Genomic DNA, 15,109 nt, shown 5'->3' with positions numbered 1-15,109 from the left:
TTAATTTAGGAGCAAATGTAAAGGGGACATTTCAGTCAGACCTCAGTGGCAATAAAAGCTGTAAAGACTTTTATACAAAAGTCTGCACACTAGATTAAAAAATAATCAGAATACAAGATAGAATTATTTTTCAAAATGATAAATTTTACACAAGACTAAGACTAAAAATGATGCATGCAGTAACAAATGGAGCACTTAAGAACTACCATCTTTATTCTGAATAATTTGAGACTAACCACAGTTACTTTAGCACCATGAAAAACATTAAACATTCATTTTTTACCTTCTAACAAAGCAGAACTTGAAAAACTGGAGTTAAGGCTAGCAAAACATGTATCCTTTAATATCAAAAACAACATACAAAATATGATGTCTATAAAGATGCTTAAAGATGTTGTCAGTATTAGCAAACACTTTGGTATAAAATCACTCTAATCTTAGCATACGCACTTCCAAAACATTACAACTGTTGACACCACATATACAGACTAGAAGGCATACTGCACATATGCCAAAGTTTACATGACTAGAAACTCACTGGCTGGCTGGAACTCTAATGGTGCTGGGCTTGTCAACAGGGAGACACACAAAGAAAGGGTTCATTTCTCCTCAGCCATCTCTCACATTCCAGTACTACACCTCCCCTGGGGAAATGCAGAACATTTGTGCACACCCTGGCCAAAACACACTGTATTTATAGATACATTCACACACATTCTTAATAGCGGAGGGTCCTTTCTGACTTCTGTAATGCTTCCAGCTCTCCAAAGGGGAATCCAGACCCCAGATCAGGCATTACCTCTGCTCCCTGCTCAGAGGGCCCAGCTGAGCCCCTCTGCAAGCAGTGAGGTAGGGAACTGCTCCCCATGCCAGCACAGGGAGAACCCAGCTGCTTAAGCCAACCCATATGGATGACCTGAAGGATTGTAGCACTGATTCCCAACGTGACATACTCCCTTTGGAGCTGCAAGGAAGCACCTCCTGTCCCTTTGGCATGTACTACCTGAGGCAAGGCGCTCAGCAGGGCACTTCTGCTTTTCAATGGCAGCGTCCCTTTTTTTACACCACGAGCCTTTGATCAAAGCGTCCATCCGGTACCTGCGAGAGCTGCCTCCAGCAAGGGTGACCCAACCTCACACCTCCCACGGCTCCAAAACCTGCCTGCTCTGCCGGGCTGTGGCTGCTCAAGGGTTTCATCCAGGGAAGGCTGGAAAGTACCACCCATATCCAATGTGGTGGGCATCAGTTTGACAATCCAGTGTCTCTGCAGGGAGGAGGGAATGTATATGCCCAGACATTATGCATGAAGTGCCAAAGGAGAACAGTGTCAGTTTGTCTGCCTCATCTGATGCCAAACACACCCTGAAGAAAGGCCACAGAACAGCTGCAGCATCTTTGACTTGTGGGAGCAATTTTCAGGGACAATAAATGGTCACTGGAAATAAAATTAGAAAAATAATTTAAATGCTAATGCTGAACAGAAAAAGACCTGGATGCAAGAAATTCTAACTACGTTATAATTTGAAGTCTGGGTTTGAGACTTGTACAGGTCTTCAAAAACAGCCAGGACAAATCCAACAGTACTTTTTTAGTTATACATTGGATACTGTTGCATAGCTGAGATGTAAATAAGAACCCAAAGGGTTTCCATTATTTCAGACTCTTTGCTGAACAGTTTTCTTAAGATCAAAAGGATCTCATACCTACTGAAAAGGTATTAAACCAATCAAACCTTGCTCAAAATTAGTATTGGTTTCAAGATCTGGTGTATTAAATGACAGCATCAGGTAGGACTGGAAATGTCACGCTGCCATTTTAAGTAAACCTCTTTCTACTCATCTTCTTCCAAAGATTTACTCTGAGAACATTCAATGAAAAGATAATTACTATGTTTATAGGATAGGAGAATAATGTCTATGGAAGGTACTCTATGAACTGTTCTCAAGAGAGAGATATATCAGAATGATTTAAGGGTCTTCTTGAATTAAGCTACTGTTTTAATGTTAGAATCTACCCCCAACAAGATTAAATCTGGCATGATTTGAGTCATCAAAATAGGATTTCAGCAGGTTTCCCATGAACAGGTTTTCACACCTAAAAATAAATCGTTACAAAATCTTATTTACATTTATTCCATTAAAATAAAATTGAATATTCAGGCCTTTTCTCCACTTTTGCAATATTCAATATTTTTTAAAATAAATTTACTAAATAGTTGCTATTTGTGTAGGGTTTCTCATGTTTTAGTTAGTTTGGGGATTTATTTGCGTTTTTTTAAAGAGTGTCATCTAACCTCATTTTTAAAACCCTCAAGGCATACAGAATCTAGTATCTCTCAATAAGATTCTCAGTGGTTGGTCAGCCTCAGCACAAACAATTTGAGCTTGGTTTTCATCTTACCTAGCCTTAGGACACAAACACCTTATGCTTTTGTCCAGAAAAGAGCATTTGCTACTGGACATTTCCCCCACAGATACAAGCCAACAGAAAGGATGCTAACAGAGTTCTTATGCAGTAATTCGCTTTATCTCCTCTGAAAAGCCTTTCCAATTTTAGCATTGTTGCAAAACAAGCACTGGCATCAGAAATGGGTTTGTTATTCCGACACCATCACACCAGCAGAGCTTCCTTACCCCTAACTCTGCTTCCCTCTCATCCAACATCCCACTCAGTAGCTGGTTTTACCATAGGAATCACTCCTAAACAATTAGTCATTGTACCCTCCTCATGAAGCCATGGTTTTTGTGGTTTTTTGGTTTGTTGTTTTCGGGATTTTATAAATTTTATGCAATTTTTGTTACTCAAATATGAGAGTTTGGATTTTTATTTTTTTTAAACAGCATGGCAATAATTAATCCACACTATTGTTATACCATTTCCGTGTCATTTGTAAAACTTAACAACAATTATTTTCTATACTCTCCCAGATAATTTACAGAGATACAGAGTAGCACGTTGGGAAGATGCCATAATATACACCAAGATACCTGGTCACAATCATTTCAAATTGCACCAGTGATAAAAAAAAGCAGCAGCTTTGTTTTTGGTATAAAACTCAGGACTAAAAACACATGAAATGCAAGATCTGTGATTAACACTAATTTTCCATTACAGAACAACAAGAAACAGGAGTCTTTTACCACACTTAGCCAACACCTTCTGCATTGCCCAAATGGAAAATAATACTGAATATCACGTTCTACAGAAACACTCCAGACAAGAGCAGCATTGGCTGTCAGCATCACTTTTGTAATGAAGGCAGTAATTTTAATTAACACTACTATGCATATTTTAATGCCTATTTTAGAAGTACTTACAATGTGCCAAAGCACAAGTTCCAATGAACCTGAAGGGACCTCGGTTTTACAGACTGGCTTTATTCACATTCCCCCCACCCCCCCCACCTCCAAGTCCCTCCACGTGTCTTTCTAACATTTTAAGATTCAATTCTTTTAGACCTCATTCATGCAAAGTAGGGATTGAAATTCTGCTATATAAATAAGTCTGAGCTTTGGTCTACAATAATTAGGATGCTTTGCTTGATTATATTTAAAGAACTTCTGTCAGTTGCTAGATGTAAACATTAAATGCAATAGTATTGCTGTTTTGGATGGGTTTTCTGAGCAATTTACTACAACACTGGAAAAAGAAGAATGAAAATAGAAAAAACAATAAAGGTTATAATTTAAAAAAAGCAAAACAGTATGCCTCCATGGTTTATGTAAAGAACAAGAACAGTTACTTATTAAAAAAAGCACTTAAATATGCATTTTGTCCAGATCACATTTAGTTTGCTCTTTACTATGACACTTCTAAATGAGGCAACAAAAATTATTGAATGGATATTAAATGGTATTAAATGGACCTGAAATAAAGAACGACTAAGTATTCCAGTGATTGCTGAACCATTTCCACGGATAAGCAATGTGATTAGAAGTGTTTTATGATAAACTGAAAAGCAGTGTTTTCATCTCAAAGTATTATGCTTTTAAACATTTTTCAGAAAAAGAAGTTACTTGTTTGACAAACAGTGCATAATACCTAAGAATACATAAGCAATGGGGACATTTAAGATGTTAAGCAAGAAATAGGACATGCAAAGACATTTATTTATATTTGAATAAAATATGGAGCCATATAACCTACAGGCAAATGAGCACAGCTATAAAGACCTGTAATAAACCTGCATGTTCACTTAGTGCAAAAATCTTTAATTGCTGAATGTTGTTTTAATAGCTCATGTATATTTCCACTTTAAAAACAACTTGGTATTGCACTTAGAATGTATCCTTTAAAGCTGTCTTGGTTTTAAGAACAAAAAAAAGAAATCCTAACAAGTACAACAGAATAATTTGAAATTTAGTCTAATTCACAATACTGCTCCAAAGAATTAATCAGTACCGTTTCAAAACTATCTACTACTCTGAGTTTTGGCTGAAAAAAGATTTATACACATATACCTTAAAGGTATTGCCTTCACCAAATAATAATAATAATAATTAAAAAAAACTATTATTCAGCAGCTTTACTTCTGAATGTGTTCGCACTTGGAGCTTGGTTTGCCCATATTCAAAACCTGAGCCCATCAGAAATGCCATTCTTAATGTTCTTTGTCTGGGTTACTGTGAAAGGTGAATGCAAACAAGTGAGTGTTTCAACAGTTGTTTAATAATTTAGCTTTCTAAAGAAAAAATCATTTTGGCAAAAAGATGCATATTTGTGTTCATGATAGAGAATTATAAAAGACTGTAAACGGCATGAGAAACTTCAAAAAACAGATCAGTCATAAGAGCTACTACATTATCCAATATGAACACCCAGGGGTGTGCCTGCAGTGGATGGATCATAGGTACCATTGAAGAATCCCGGGTCAGTGAGGAAAAACAGCTTTCACATTTCCAGAAATCAGTTCTGATGGATTAGAAAAATATTCTCTTCACACACAGAATCCCTACACTCGTACACACTAAAGCTACAAAACTTCAAATATCTTGAAAATGTGGCTTGAAATCAAATTTAAAGACTTGTCCAAAAAGTTCAATGGTATAAAAGATTCTTGTAGCAGTTTTGCAATTTGAGCAATAGTTCAAGACTTCTTCAGTATCATATAATATCTTCAGCCAAAAAGTAGAAATCTATCTTCAGTAGGAGGAGGTCAGATGGTACAGGGAAAAAAAAAAGAGGCATCAAAGGCCAGAATCCAGTTCTTTGACTGGCTTTTCTGTCGTGTCTGACACCAAAGTGCTTTCATTTTCCAGCATTTTCTCAGTAGTTTCTCCATCAACAGGTTTTGCTCTCTCTTTCAACTTCTGCCGTTCATGGACCCAGGGGATGAAACACAAAATAGCTCCTCCAACGAGGGGAGGGACTCCAGCCAGGTAAAATGCTACATCATAGGTGCCAAGCTTATCCCGCAGCAAACCTGGAAAGGCACGAAGTTACCACTCATAAATAAAGGGGCCTCAGGAACCTACAAAAACCAGGTCGTGGCTTCAGATGCAGAAACCCAAGAGCTGGCACAGATTATAAACCACTAGAGCCTGACAACCTGATGGCCAAACAGAGGTGTACATGTAGGTAGAAAGGTATTCCAGAGTTGATCTGGAGCAGTAATGAAGAGCTCAGTATGTCACCTCTCAACCAACTAAAAATTGCTTAATTACCATCCACTAAAAACATGCACCATCTTTCCTATTTGAAAGTTGCTCATCTGAGCTTCTCCAGCACTTGTATCTTGCCATGACTTACAGAAACTCTCCCTCTTTTGGTAACAGTTACCTTTGATCAATATGCCTCTAATTCTAGATATGCTCCATTTATTGCATCCCTAATAGCCTCTTATTAAAAAATGTGTTTTCCAATAATTCACTCTCATTGCTCTCTCCAAATTCCTCCCATTAGTCAAATTCTATTTAAGTATTAATAGCTGTAACAGTATATCCAGATCAGGAAGCACCTACTCTGTGCTGTTCCAGTTTTAAAATTTTGTCCTTTATAATGCTGCATAGTTCAATTACATCTTATGAAGTACCTTTCAGTAGCACTCACCAGACTTCAGGGTAAATTACCACTGAAAATCATCAGTGGTGAGGAATACAGCTTTAGCTATTTCTACCTCCCAAGAACTTCCAAGTTTTCATCTTCAAAACCTGTACTTTGTCAGTCTCCCACCAAAGAATGAATAAAGCCAGCGTTCCTACGCATGAGGAGCAATTAAATAGACCAGAGTCTTTATCCTCACAATGGTTTTAACATGAGCAAATTTTGGAATCCAGTTAAATTTTAGATTTTAATTTGGAGCCCCTCTGTAACACAAGCAACCAATAGGCCATCACTTACACAGCATGAAAAATGTCAGGTCCTAAATCCAACTGGAAACCTATCTATTTTTATTTTGAGGAATGTTTCATATCTGCATAACAATGAAAAAGACTGAGCAAACTTTGAAGAGCGAAGTAAATTAATAACCCATGAGCAGCAGTTAAATTCACTGTATCATCTCAAGCACACACCGAGAAAACTTCAACATCAGTGCTCTGCACATGATGCAGGAATGGGAAACACGGCCGTGCAAACATGGTAACATTTACATCTACAAACCCTGTCTACACTCACCTGCAATGGGTGGACCAACTGTCATAGGCACTGACATGAGTCCAAGCAGAAATCCAATGGCCTGGGAGACATCCTGGGCCCCAACGAGCTCGAAGGCAATCGGTGCCATAATGCAAATGAAGCACCCATCAAACAGACCCATGAAGAGACAGACAGCAACAAGAGCTCCAAAGACATTGCACAGAGGAATCATCATAGACATCAGCCCAATAAAAAAGAATGAGGCCACCTAAATATGAACAAGGAAAAAATACAAAAACACATTGCACCAAATTTGCAAATTGTAAGGGACCAGATGAACTTCCTTACATTAGCAGTGAATTAAACTGTCTGCCTGTATTTACTTCAAAATAATCAGTCTCCATGGATTACTACCATCAGAAGTTACATAACAAGATAAAACAAACACATATAACTCATGACAGGCAAAGAAATCCCACTACCCATTTTGGAAGCTTTGAAAATGCACTTGTAATCCATCATCCTACAGTGATTGTGTAAGGTCATTCTCTCGCATTTGTGTAAGGTCACTGTTTTAAGTAAAAATATCAGTATTATGAGCGGTTTTTTCAAGGTGCTTGTATTCAACAGAAGAGAAAACATTACAATTTTTCTATTAAAAAAATATCCTGATACATTGGTGTAGTCATTGCATACTTACAGAGATTTTCTAATATAACCTGAGATTATTTATTTGGTTTAGATAAAGGAATAAAACTGTCTTTCAGCAAAATTAAAAAGAAAACAAAAGAGTTTTGCCTGTGCACCATCCATGTTTCAGCATTGGAAATCAATGTCCCACCTAACCACAATAAAACACCAGGCAATCTAAATTTCTTCATGGTAACAAATACTCCAGCAGAAAGGTAGTTCTTTCCTAAGAATTTTTTATTTCCATAATGCAGTGCAGACAATCCCCACAAGATGTCTCCCTTGCTATTCATTTTAAGAGACCACATGGAGCCCACCTCGTGGTTGCCAACATGAAAGTGAGCTCTAAGCTTTTCCAAAATCCCACACTTACACTGCTAGTTTCCCAAAAAATATCATTTATAAGCATGGAGAGAAAGAAATGTATATCCCCCTTCATCTCCAAGCTTCAGCATTTCCAGAAGCCAGGACTCCTTCTGCAAAATCTCCTTAACTAAGCGCTTCTTAAATTCCCATGGCCATACCCCTGGTGTACTGCACGCAGAACACATTTGACACCAAATTAGTGCCTGTCAAAGATCAAGATATCCAAAATCCTTAATAGAGAAACATGGGTTAATTTTGTCCCCTTTCTACAACCATTATGAAATCAGGCAATAAAGCAGAGAAAGCAGAATCTAGAGAATCCCCAAAGGTTCTCACTCACATGCTAATGATCAGTAATTTCTTTCATTTCCAGCTGAAAACAGCCAGCAGGAAACAGACATTCTCTTAGCACTAAAAACAAAAATCACAGATTCATGAACTTTGCACCAAAGGCTCCTAGTATCAAAAACCATACACTGAGTTTCCTAGAGTTTTGAAACTTCCCAAATTTGAATCTCCAATCAGTTAATTCTGCTTACTTATTAACAGTACCCAAAACCAAATCCTTCAGAATACACAGTTCTGAAGGAATATAGAAACAATAAAGACATACCTGTAAATAAATTTTTTTTGCACCAGGAATATAATCTGCAACTCTGCCAAAGACCAATCTGCCAACACCTGAAGTAATGCCCAGACATAGCAGAAGCACTTCTTCTGGCACGCTGTCACCAAATCTGTCTTTTACATGATTCATCTGTTTTAAAAGAGAAAATAAATTTGCTTTAGAGTTAAAAGATAGACCTTGGAAAACTTGAGTCAAATAGAAGTAATCTGTCATACTTACAAACTCAGCTACAAATGGGCATCTGACTTACTCTGCTTTTACAGATTTTAAAATGCAGTATTTAGTGCAGTACAATAAAAACAATCTGAAATGTGTTGTTGCTTTAACCACAATTAATGAACTTAATTCAGGAAAACAAGAAGGCTCTAATACAAAAAAAAAAGCAAAAACAACCAAAGTGTTCTCTCCAACCACTCTCAATTTACTAGTCATAGATTCAAAGTAACACAGAAGCCCCAGGGGCTGTTGCTTCCCTGACTGGGGCTCTCTCAGGTGTGCAGGACTGAGTGATTAATGGGAATCACTGCAATGCTGCCCTGTGCATTAAGACAGACACACAGGCTACCACACTTGCAACATAGCTCAGGGCAGGAGCAAGCAGCAGAGAGCTGGAGACCAGACAGTGCAAGCAGAAGAGGCCCTCCAGAATGTCTCATCCCAACATCCATAATGTCCAGGGGCAAGGAGGAAGAGAGGCAGAAACCAGCTGCAGTTCCAAACACAACAGCAAGCACTCACTCCCACGAGAGGGTGCAGCTACAGCAGCAATGAACACAGAAGAATGATTTACCAGCCACTTCGGCCTGAAGATCTAAAGCAACTGATCGATGCTCCTGGCAGCAGGCCATCAACCACAACAGGATGAACTACCAGTGTCAGTAGTTTCAACTTTTCAAGTCACGTTAAAAAAAATATATATATATCACCAGACTGGCTTGATGGATTTGGATTTTTTTTATATTCTCTCTACTTCCACAGTGGTTTTTGTTTGTGGTTTTTTTTGGTTTTGTTGTTGTCTTTTTGGTGCGTTGTTGTTGTTGGGTTTTTTTTTTTTTGGGGGGGGGGGGGGGGGGTTGGTTTTTTAATCAACCCCAAAGACCAGAAAATTATCCACAAGAGATTTTTTACACTATTGCTTTTTGGAACATGCTTGGCAATACCAAATATGACAAAGTGGGCACTAGAAGATCATTTGCACAGTCCTGCAATCTCTGTGCTCGTAAGTAGTTCTGAACAAGAAAAGTAAAACAAGTAAAAACAAGTAAAAGCTCAGAGGTGTGAAAGAGCAAACAGAAGAAACTGATTTTAAGTAAAGATGTAGTAAGAACACTTGAGAGACAAGGTAACCTGACAGGCTGATATCACTGAAAACCAGAGAACCCTTAATTTCCTATCTATAAAATGAAAAAGTTCCATTTTTAGTAAATACTTACAGAGCAAAATAGTCTAGATTCTTTCCTGGCCAGAATGTTAATATACAAGCTAAACCCGTTTTTCCAGCAAGAAAACAGGACTTGCTGAGTAAGAACAATTTTCTTAAGTATAAAATCTATTGGGTTTTTTTTTAATGTCACAGAATGCCTATTGAATCTAATATTAATTTGTCCAATATAACTGATTTTGTAAGAAAAAAAAAAAGAGGTGGTTTATTCTAGTTTTAAAGAAAAACTTCTAACTTAAATTGAAGACAGGTGCTTGCTCTGTTTTTTTCTTTGCTTTGTAAGACACATTTGGGAACAGAATCTGATGCAATTTTTTCATTTGAAATGACATTTAAACATAAAAGATAAGCTATTCTACTTATTCCCTTTCTGCCAAAGGTGAGAAAAGAAAAAGCTGACAGTTTTCCCACCCCTACCTTTACGTGCCTGTCAACACCTGCTGGCCCTGCTGGTGAGATAAGCCAAGGTGTTCTTTACAATTTTTGTCACCTGTTCCACTTCCAGGTTTCTGCAGCCTCTAGACTGTTTAATTAGCAGGCCTGATCCATCCACTCCCTGGAGGCTTTTCAAGGGGCAAGATAAAGCTCTACATCTAGATAACTATTAACCCTGCACCTGCAACTGAGTAACTGGATTTCTCAAAGTAGCACAGGGGGTGAAACACTGCCACTCTTAGATCAAGGAGGGAAAATACTGCATCAATTAACTCCTTAAGCAAGAAAATAACCACTACTCATCCCAAACTTCAAATATCTAAATTAGTATTTATTTTTGTAGCCTTCACTGTTCTTAAGCACACCTATAACCTTAAAGAAAGCTTCCAACTAGACATAAGGAGAAACATTCTCCTCAGGAAGGCAGCGGCACAGGCTGTCCAGAGAGCTTGGTTCACTCTTTCCTTGGAGGTTTTTCAGGACCAAGCGCACAAACCCCTGAGCAACCTGGCCTGATCTCTCAAAGCTGATCCTCAGATCCTTAACAGCATAGTCAATCTTCAGTGACACAGTCACCAAGTAAGCTGTAAGCAACAGCAGTATTAACTGTCTGAAAATACAGGGATTCAGGACTAATTCAGTACTGCAATTATAACTCTACGTTAAATATATTTATGAAGTAGCTCAAGCAAGATTCAGATTTCCACAGCCTTTTATCTGTTAGAACTACTCAAAAATCCCACAACGAGCAATTGCTTGTGAACCCTCTCGGGCATTAATGCTCTCATCCTTGCAGAACTATACAGGTTGTAATTATACAGCTCTTCAGACATTGTCTACAGCAGCCAAATGGGGACCCAGGCACGCAAAGGCCAAAGTATTTCACTGTCTGCTGTGCCTGTTCTCAGTAATGTAGCTGCCTCTTCACTCAGGGCTGTGTGCATGCCGAGTTGCAGGTCTGATGTTTCTGAATGTAGAAAAGACCTGGTTGGTTCATGCAAAATTACAGTCCAGAGTAGCATGGCGGCTTCATTATTTAAAAATGTTATTTATCTTTGTACAACCCAGTTTTCCAAATCCAGATATAGGCAATGGAGACTAGAACTGAATGCATCCTTGGCACCAGCATTCTGCTTTATACCTGTGCTCTCTACTATCAGGGTAACACACACAGATCTTGTTGTCCAAATTCTCATTACTGTTAGAGTGAGACTAGAAGAAATATCAGCCACTTGGTAGTGGCTGGAATGCAGTCTTGGTTGACCTCTCTGCAACCAACCAAGACCCAGCTTTTCCTAAGACCTTCCCTTCACTGCACACACATTTCAGCTACATTCACGCAGTGAATCAAAGACATCAATCTAAGCAAAGCTGTAGCTCCTTTTTTTCCAAACACAACCTGAATCTGAAAGAAGTGGTTATGAACTAGTAAGAAATAATTCTGTCAACCACTTTCTTCGCATGAATATTCCACTTCAGGGATTCCCAACCAAGCAAAGCTTTAGTAGGCTAAATCCAATAGTCTCTCTGACCAACAGAGATGGCCAACAGCAATATGTAACCTAGGAAACTCAAAGCACATTAAACCCACAATTTTCTTCAATTACTGATGCAAGTCCTGATGTCTGACACTTTCACTGAAAACAAGTGTAAGGCTAAAAGGAAATGCTTACAGAGTACTGCTGGTACCATTCGTATACTGGAGATATTTTTCTAACTGCTCCAAATTAAGTTTCTTGAAAGAGCTGAGGGGGTTTGGAAGCCTAGAAGATAAGGGGCTCATGTGCATGTCTCAAACACTGATAGCCAGATAGCTGTGGAGCCAACCAAGGATTTCTGGTAATAACATACTGTGAAAAAGAACAGGATGTGGCTGGAGAAGGGGGCCATACAGAGGCAGGGCAGCACTCTTCCAGGACAAATGTCCTTGTTCTGGCTCCTGGAGATAAGCACAACAGAATGGTGCAAGGACAGGAATGAGGATAAGAAGCCAGTATGGATTGTAGGGGGGGAATCAAGACCAAAGAGCCCTGAAACCCCCAACCAGTTTCCAGGAAGGTCTGCAAGAACAGACCGTGCGTAAGTTTCTCACTTTCTATGCAACTTAGTTATCTCCAGGGCAGAGAGAAGTGGCCCCACCAAGTCCAGGTGGCACCCTGGCCATCCCATCATCTGGATCAACACTGTAGCCAGGACCGGTGATCTGTTTCTTTGCAGTGAACAGTGCTGGATGATTGGAAGTTTCAGAAAGTGCTAAAAAGCGGAGCATAAGGTAACTCTGGATAAGTCACAGTTTATTCTCCAACATATGGACTCACCACAAAAATGGGGGGTAAGGATGGCGAGAAACAGAAAAAGAAACTTGGTTGCCAGCAAGCTTTATGATACCGGGTACCAGGAAGAGCATTTAATGCAAATACATTTCTGGTCCAGACTCCACCAAAGAAACTTTTACTGATGAGCAAAAAACCAGCAAAACAAGCCAGCAACTCCTGAACTTCTACAGAAAAGATGATCTTCATGTTAAGAGACAGAAATAGAAATAGCATTACTAATACTTAACAGGGATCCATTTTTAAGGGAGTGCCAATATCCCAAGTTAATTTCTATGAAATGTGACTGTAGCTGCCTTCACATGACAAATATGCATATACACATCTTCAAAAAATTCCTGCTGACACACTTGCCCCAACAGTGGTAATAGCTCTTTTTATCTCTTGTCAATTTAAACTATGTAAAGAACAAGGAGAAAATTAAATAAGGTGATTTATTACATGTCAATAGGGAAATTTTCTCTTATTCCACTGAGTAAAGCAGATTAAACATAGTAATTCATACATCATGAAGATTCAGAACAAGCATCATCTGAATTTCTTAAGTAAAACTGAACACAACAGTTAACAGGTTAACTGTTAAGCCTATTTAACATAAAAACCCCAAGCATTTAAAATTCAAAAAGACTCAAGGCTGACAGTTACACAGTTAAAATGGTTTTGCAGGTTTTTTTTTTCCAAAAACAGCAAGTCCTGAAGCCATATGCCCTAAATAAAAAAAAAATCTACAAATTTCGTAACTGTTAGTGTTATCCTAAAGAGTATATGAAGGAAACCAATGGCTTGGTGTGGCTTGAGCAGCAGCAGCAAGAGATAAGGCATACACACATCTTTGGAAGCTCACAGTGACTGAGCACAAGGATGCAGAATAAAGCCAGGGATCCACAAGAACTGAAGTGTTATGTATACAAGGGACAAGAGTTAAATTGTTGGATAAAACTTATCCTTTTAAAACATTTTTTAAATTACTCCTATTTGTGACTACAATCCATAATTTACAGTCTCTGTTTCTTGTGGCCTACAGCAGTGTTTCCAGGGCCTATTTTACTCTCGAAACTCAACTATGTCCAAAATCAGCTACTATCAGCACATCCTAGAGACTTACAGGTCAATCACATTAATTTGAATTTCCAGAATAACAGCAGAAAAGGAAACAAAACCAGAACGATTTATAAACATCTAACAGGTAACATCACAAACTAAGGATCAACACAGATTTGTGGGGGGAAAAAAGAAAACGAACAAACAACCCTAATTTCTCTAAATTCTCTCTGCTACATGGTAGGTAGCAAACCTGGCCTACACAGGGAAGGGCAGATGTAACAAATCTTGACTTTGGCCAGCATTTAGGAATTCTCTCAAACATAATTCTTATGAGCTAGTTTAGAATACATGTCTAATACAAGAATAATAATAAAATACATCAATTCAGGACATGACATGACCTTTATGTGCTGCTCAGTAACAGTAAGGCCTCAGCTGATTTTTTTATGTTCTGTTTTGTTCACTACTCGTTATTACATGGACCATGTGTACAGAATACAGAAGAAAGACCTGGCAACAAACAAATTTTATAAGCATGGCTTGTGGAAAAATATTTTTAAAAAGAAATATTTTAAAAGGTCCTACACCAAAGTAAGCTGGTACTGAAAAAAAACTTGGTAAATTGGATACCTCCAAGTCCTATTTTCTATGATTCCCAAAGTGTTTTCTTGGATGTCTTAGAATAGTCACAGATACATACTTACTGAGTGTTACAACTTAAAAATGCTTCACTTAGTTCTAGCTTGGTAAAACGCTGCTGCACATTTGATTAAAAGGAAACCTATGACTGAAGGAAGCAATTTTCTAACATTACCACTTACATTACACTAGTAAAAGCTTAAGTCATTCTTTTCAAATCCTTGTGGCTAATGTAATAACATGTTATCACTTTACAACTTCTGTAATTAAAACTGAGTACATTATATGATATGCTATGATTAAGAAATTATGGAATATCAAAACAATGGATTAGGACAGCCTGTACAAATACTGTACAATGCTACTGTCATGTCCTAAGAGAGGCTGACCTCCTTGCTCAACAACAGCATCTGTGCTACTTATATCACATCTCTTAGGACCAGACTCCTTAAACCATATGACCTAGGCAAGTAAAACCTAAACAGATTCTCTATTCAACCACCACAGAATTCCCAGGGCATCCGTAGCACTTCACTATTAGAGATGTACTTGTGGACATGGTCGCAAATCCCCTCAGCTTTCACAAACCTGGGTGAAGCACCTGACTCATTCTACTGGGGAACAGCAGAAAGCTCTCAAGTGTCTCAATTCTTCAAGAAAGTCCCAAATACACTGCCAAGTACCTACACCAGGTCAGGGCCTTGAGAAATTGAATCAAGTAGCCAAATTTTCATTTAAATCCCAACAAAAAGATAACAATGATAGTCTCTCCTCCTCATACAGAGTTACAGTCTTTACTCAGGATACAGACATTTATGTTCCTTTTTTTTTTTTCTGCCTGGAGCAATCCAAAACCACCTCTCCTTTTTCTAGGAAATATTCTGCTCAGCAGTAATGACAAATTTAACTCAATCATCAGAAAAGAACCTGAAAAATAGCTCAGAGCTTGACAATTAC

The 15,109-nt window shown here is 38.3% G+C and overlaps 1 protein-coding gene across 1 annotated transcript in view; it reads right to left on the bottom strand.

Annotated features, from left to right (window-relative positions):
- Positions 1-191: 191 nt before the first annotated feature.
- The window catches only part of SLC16A10 (solute carrier family 16 member 10), a 69,800-nt gene continuing 54,882 nt past the window's right edge, over positions 192-15,109 (bottom strand). Inside the window, exons 4-6 of the mRNA XM_042016994.1 lie at positions 8,246-8,389; positions 6,616-6,844; positions 192-5,422 (exon numbers count right to left, since the gene is read on the bottom strand). Of these exons, the coding sequence (XP_041872928.1) occupies positions 5,187-5,422; positions 6,616-6,844; positions 8,246-8,389 (609 nt within the window). The 3' untranslated portion in view covers positions 192-5,186. The remainder of the gene's footprint in view (positions 5,423-6,615; positions 6,845-8,245; positions 8,390-15,109) is intronic.

Source organism: Corvus kubaryi, unplaced genomic scaffold (genome assembly GCF_017639235.1).
Source record: "Corvus kubaryi isolate FWS band 111438036 unplaced genomic scaffold, C.kubaryi_AGA036_p1.0 split3-73, whole genome shotgun sequence".
NCBI classification, from domain to species: domain Eukaryota; kingdom Metazoa; phylum Chordata; class Aves; order Passeriformes; family Corvidae; genus Corvus; species Corvus kubaryi.
The sequence above is the reverse complement of the archived record's forward strand: the minus strand, read 5'-3'. Positions and strand labels throughout refer to the sequence as shown.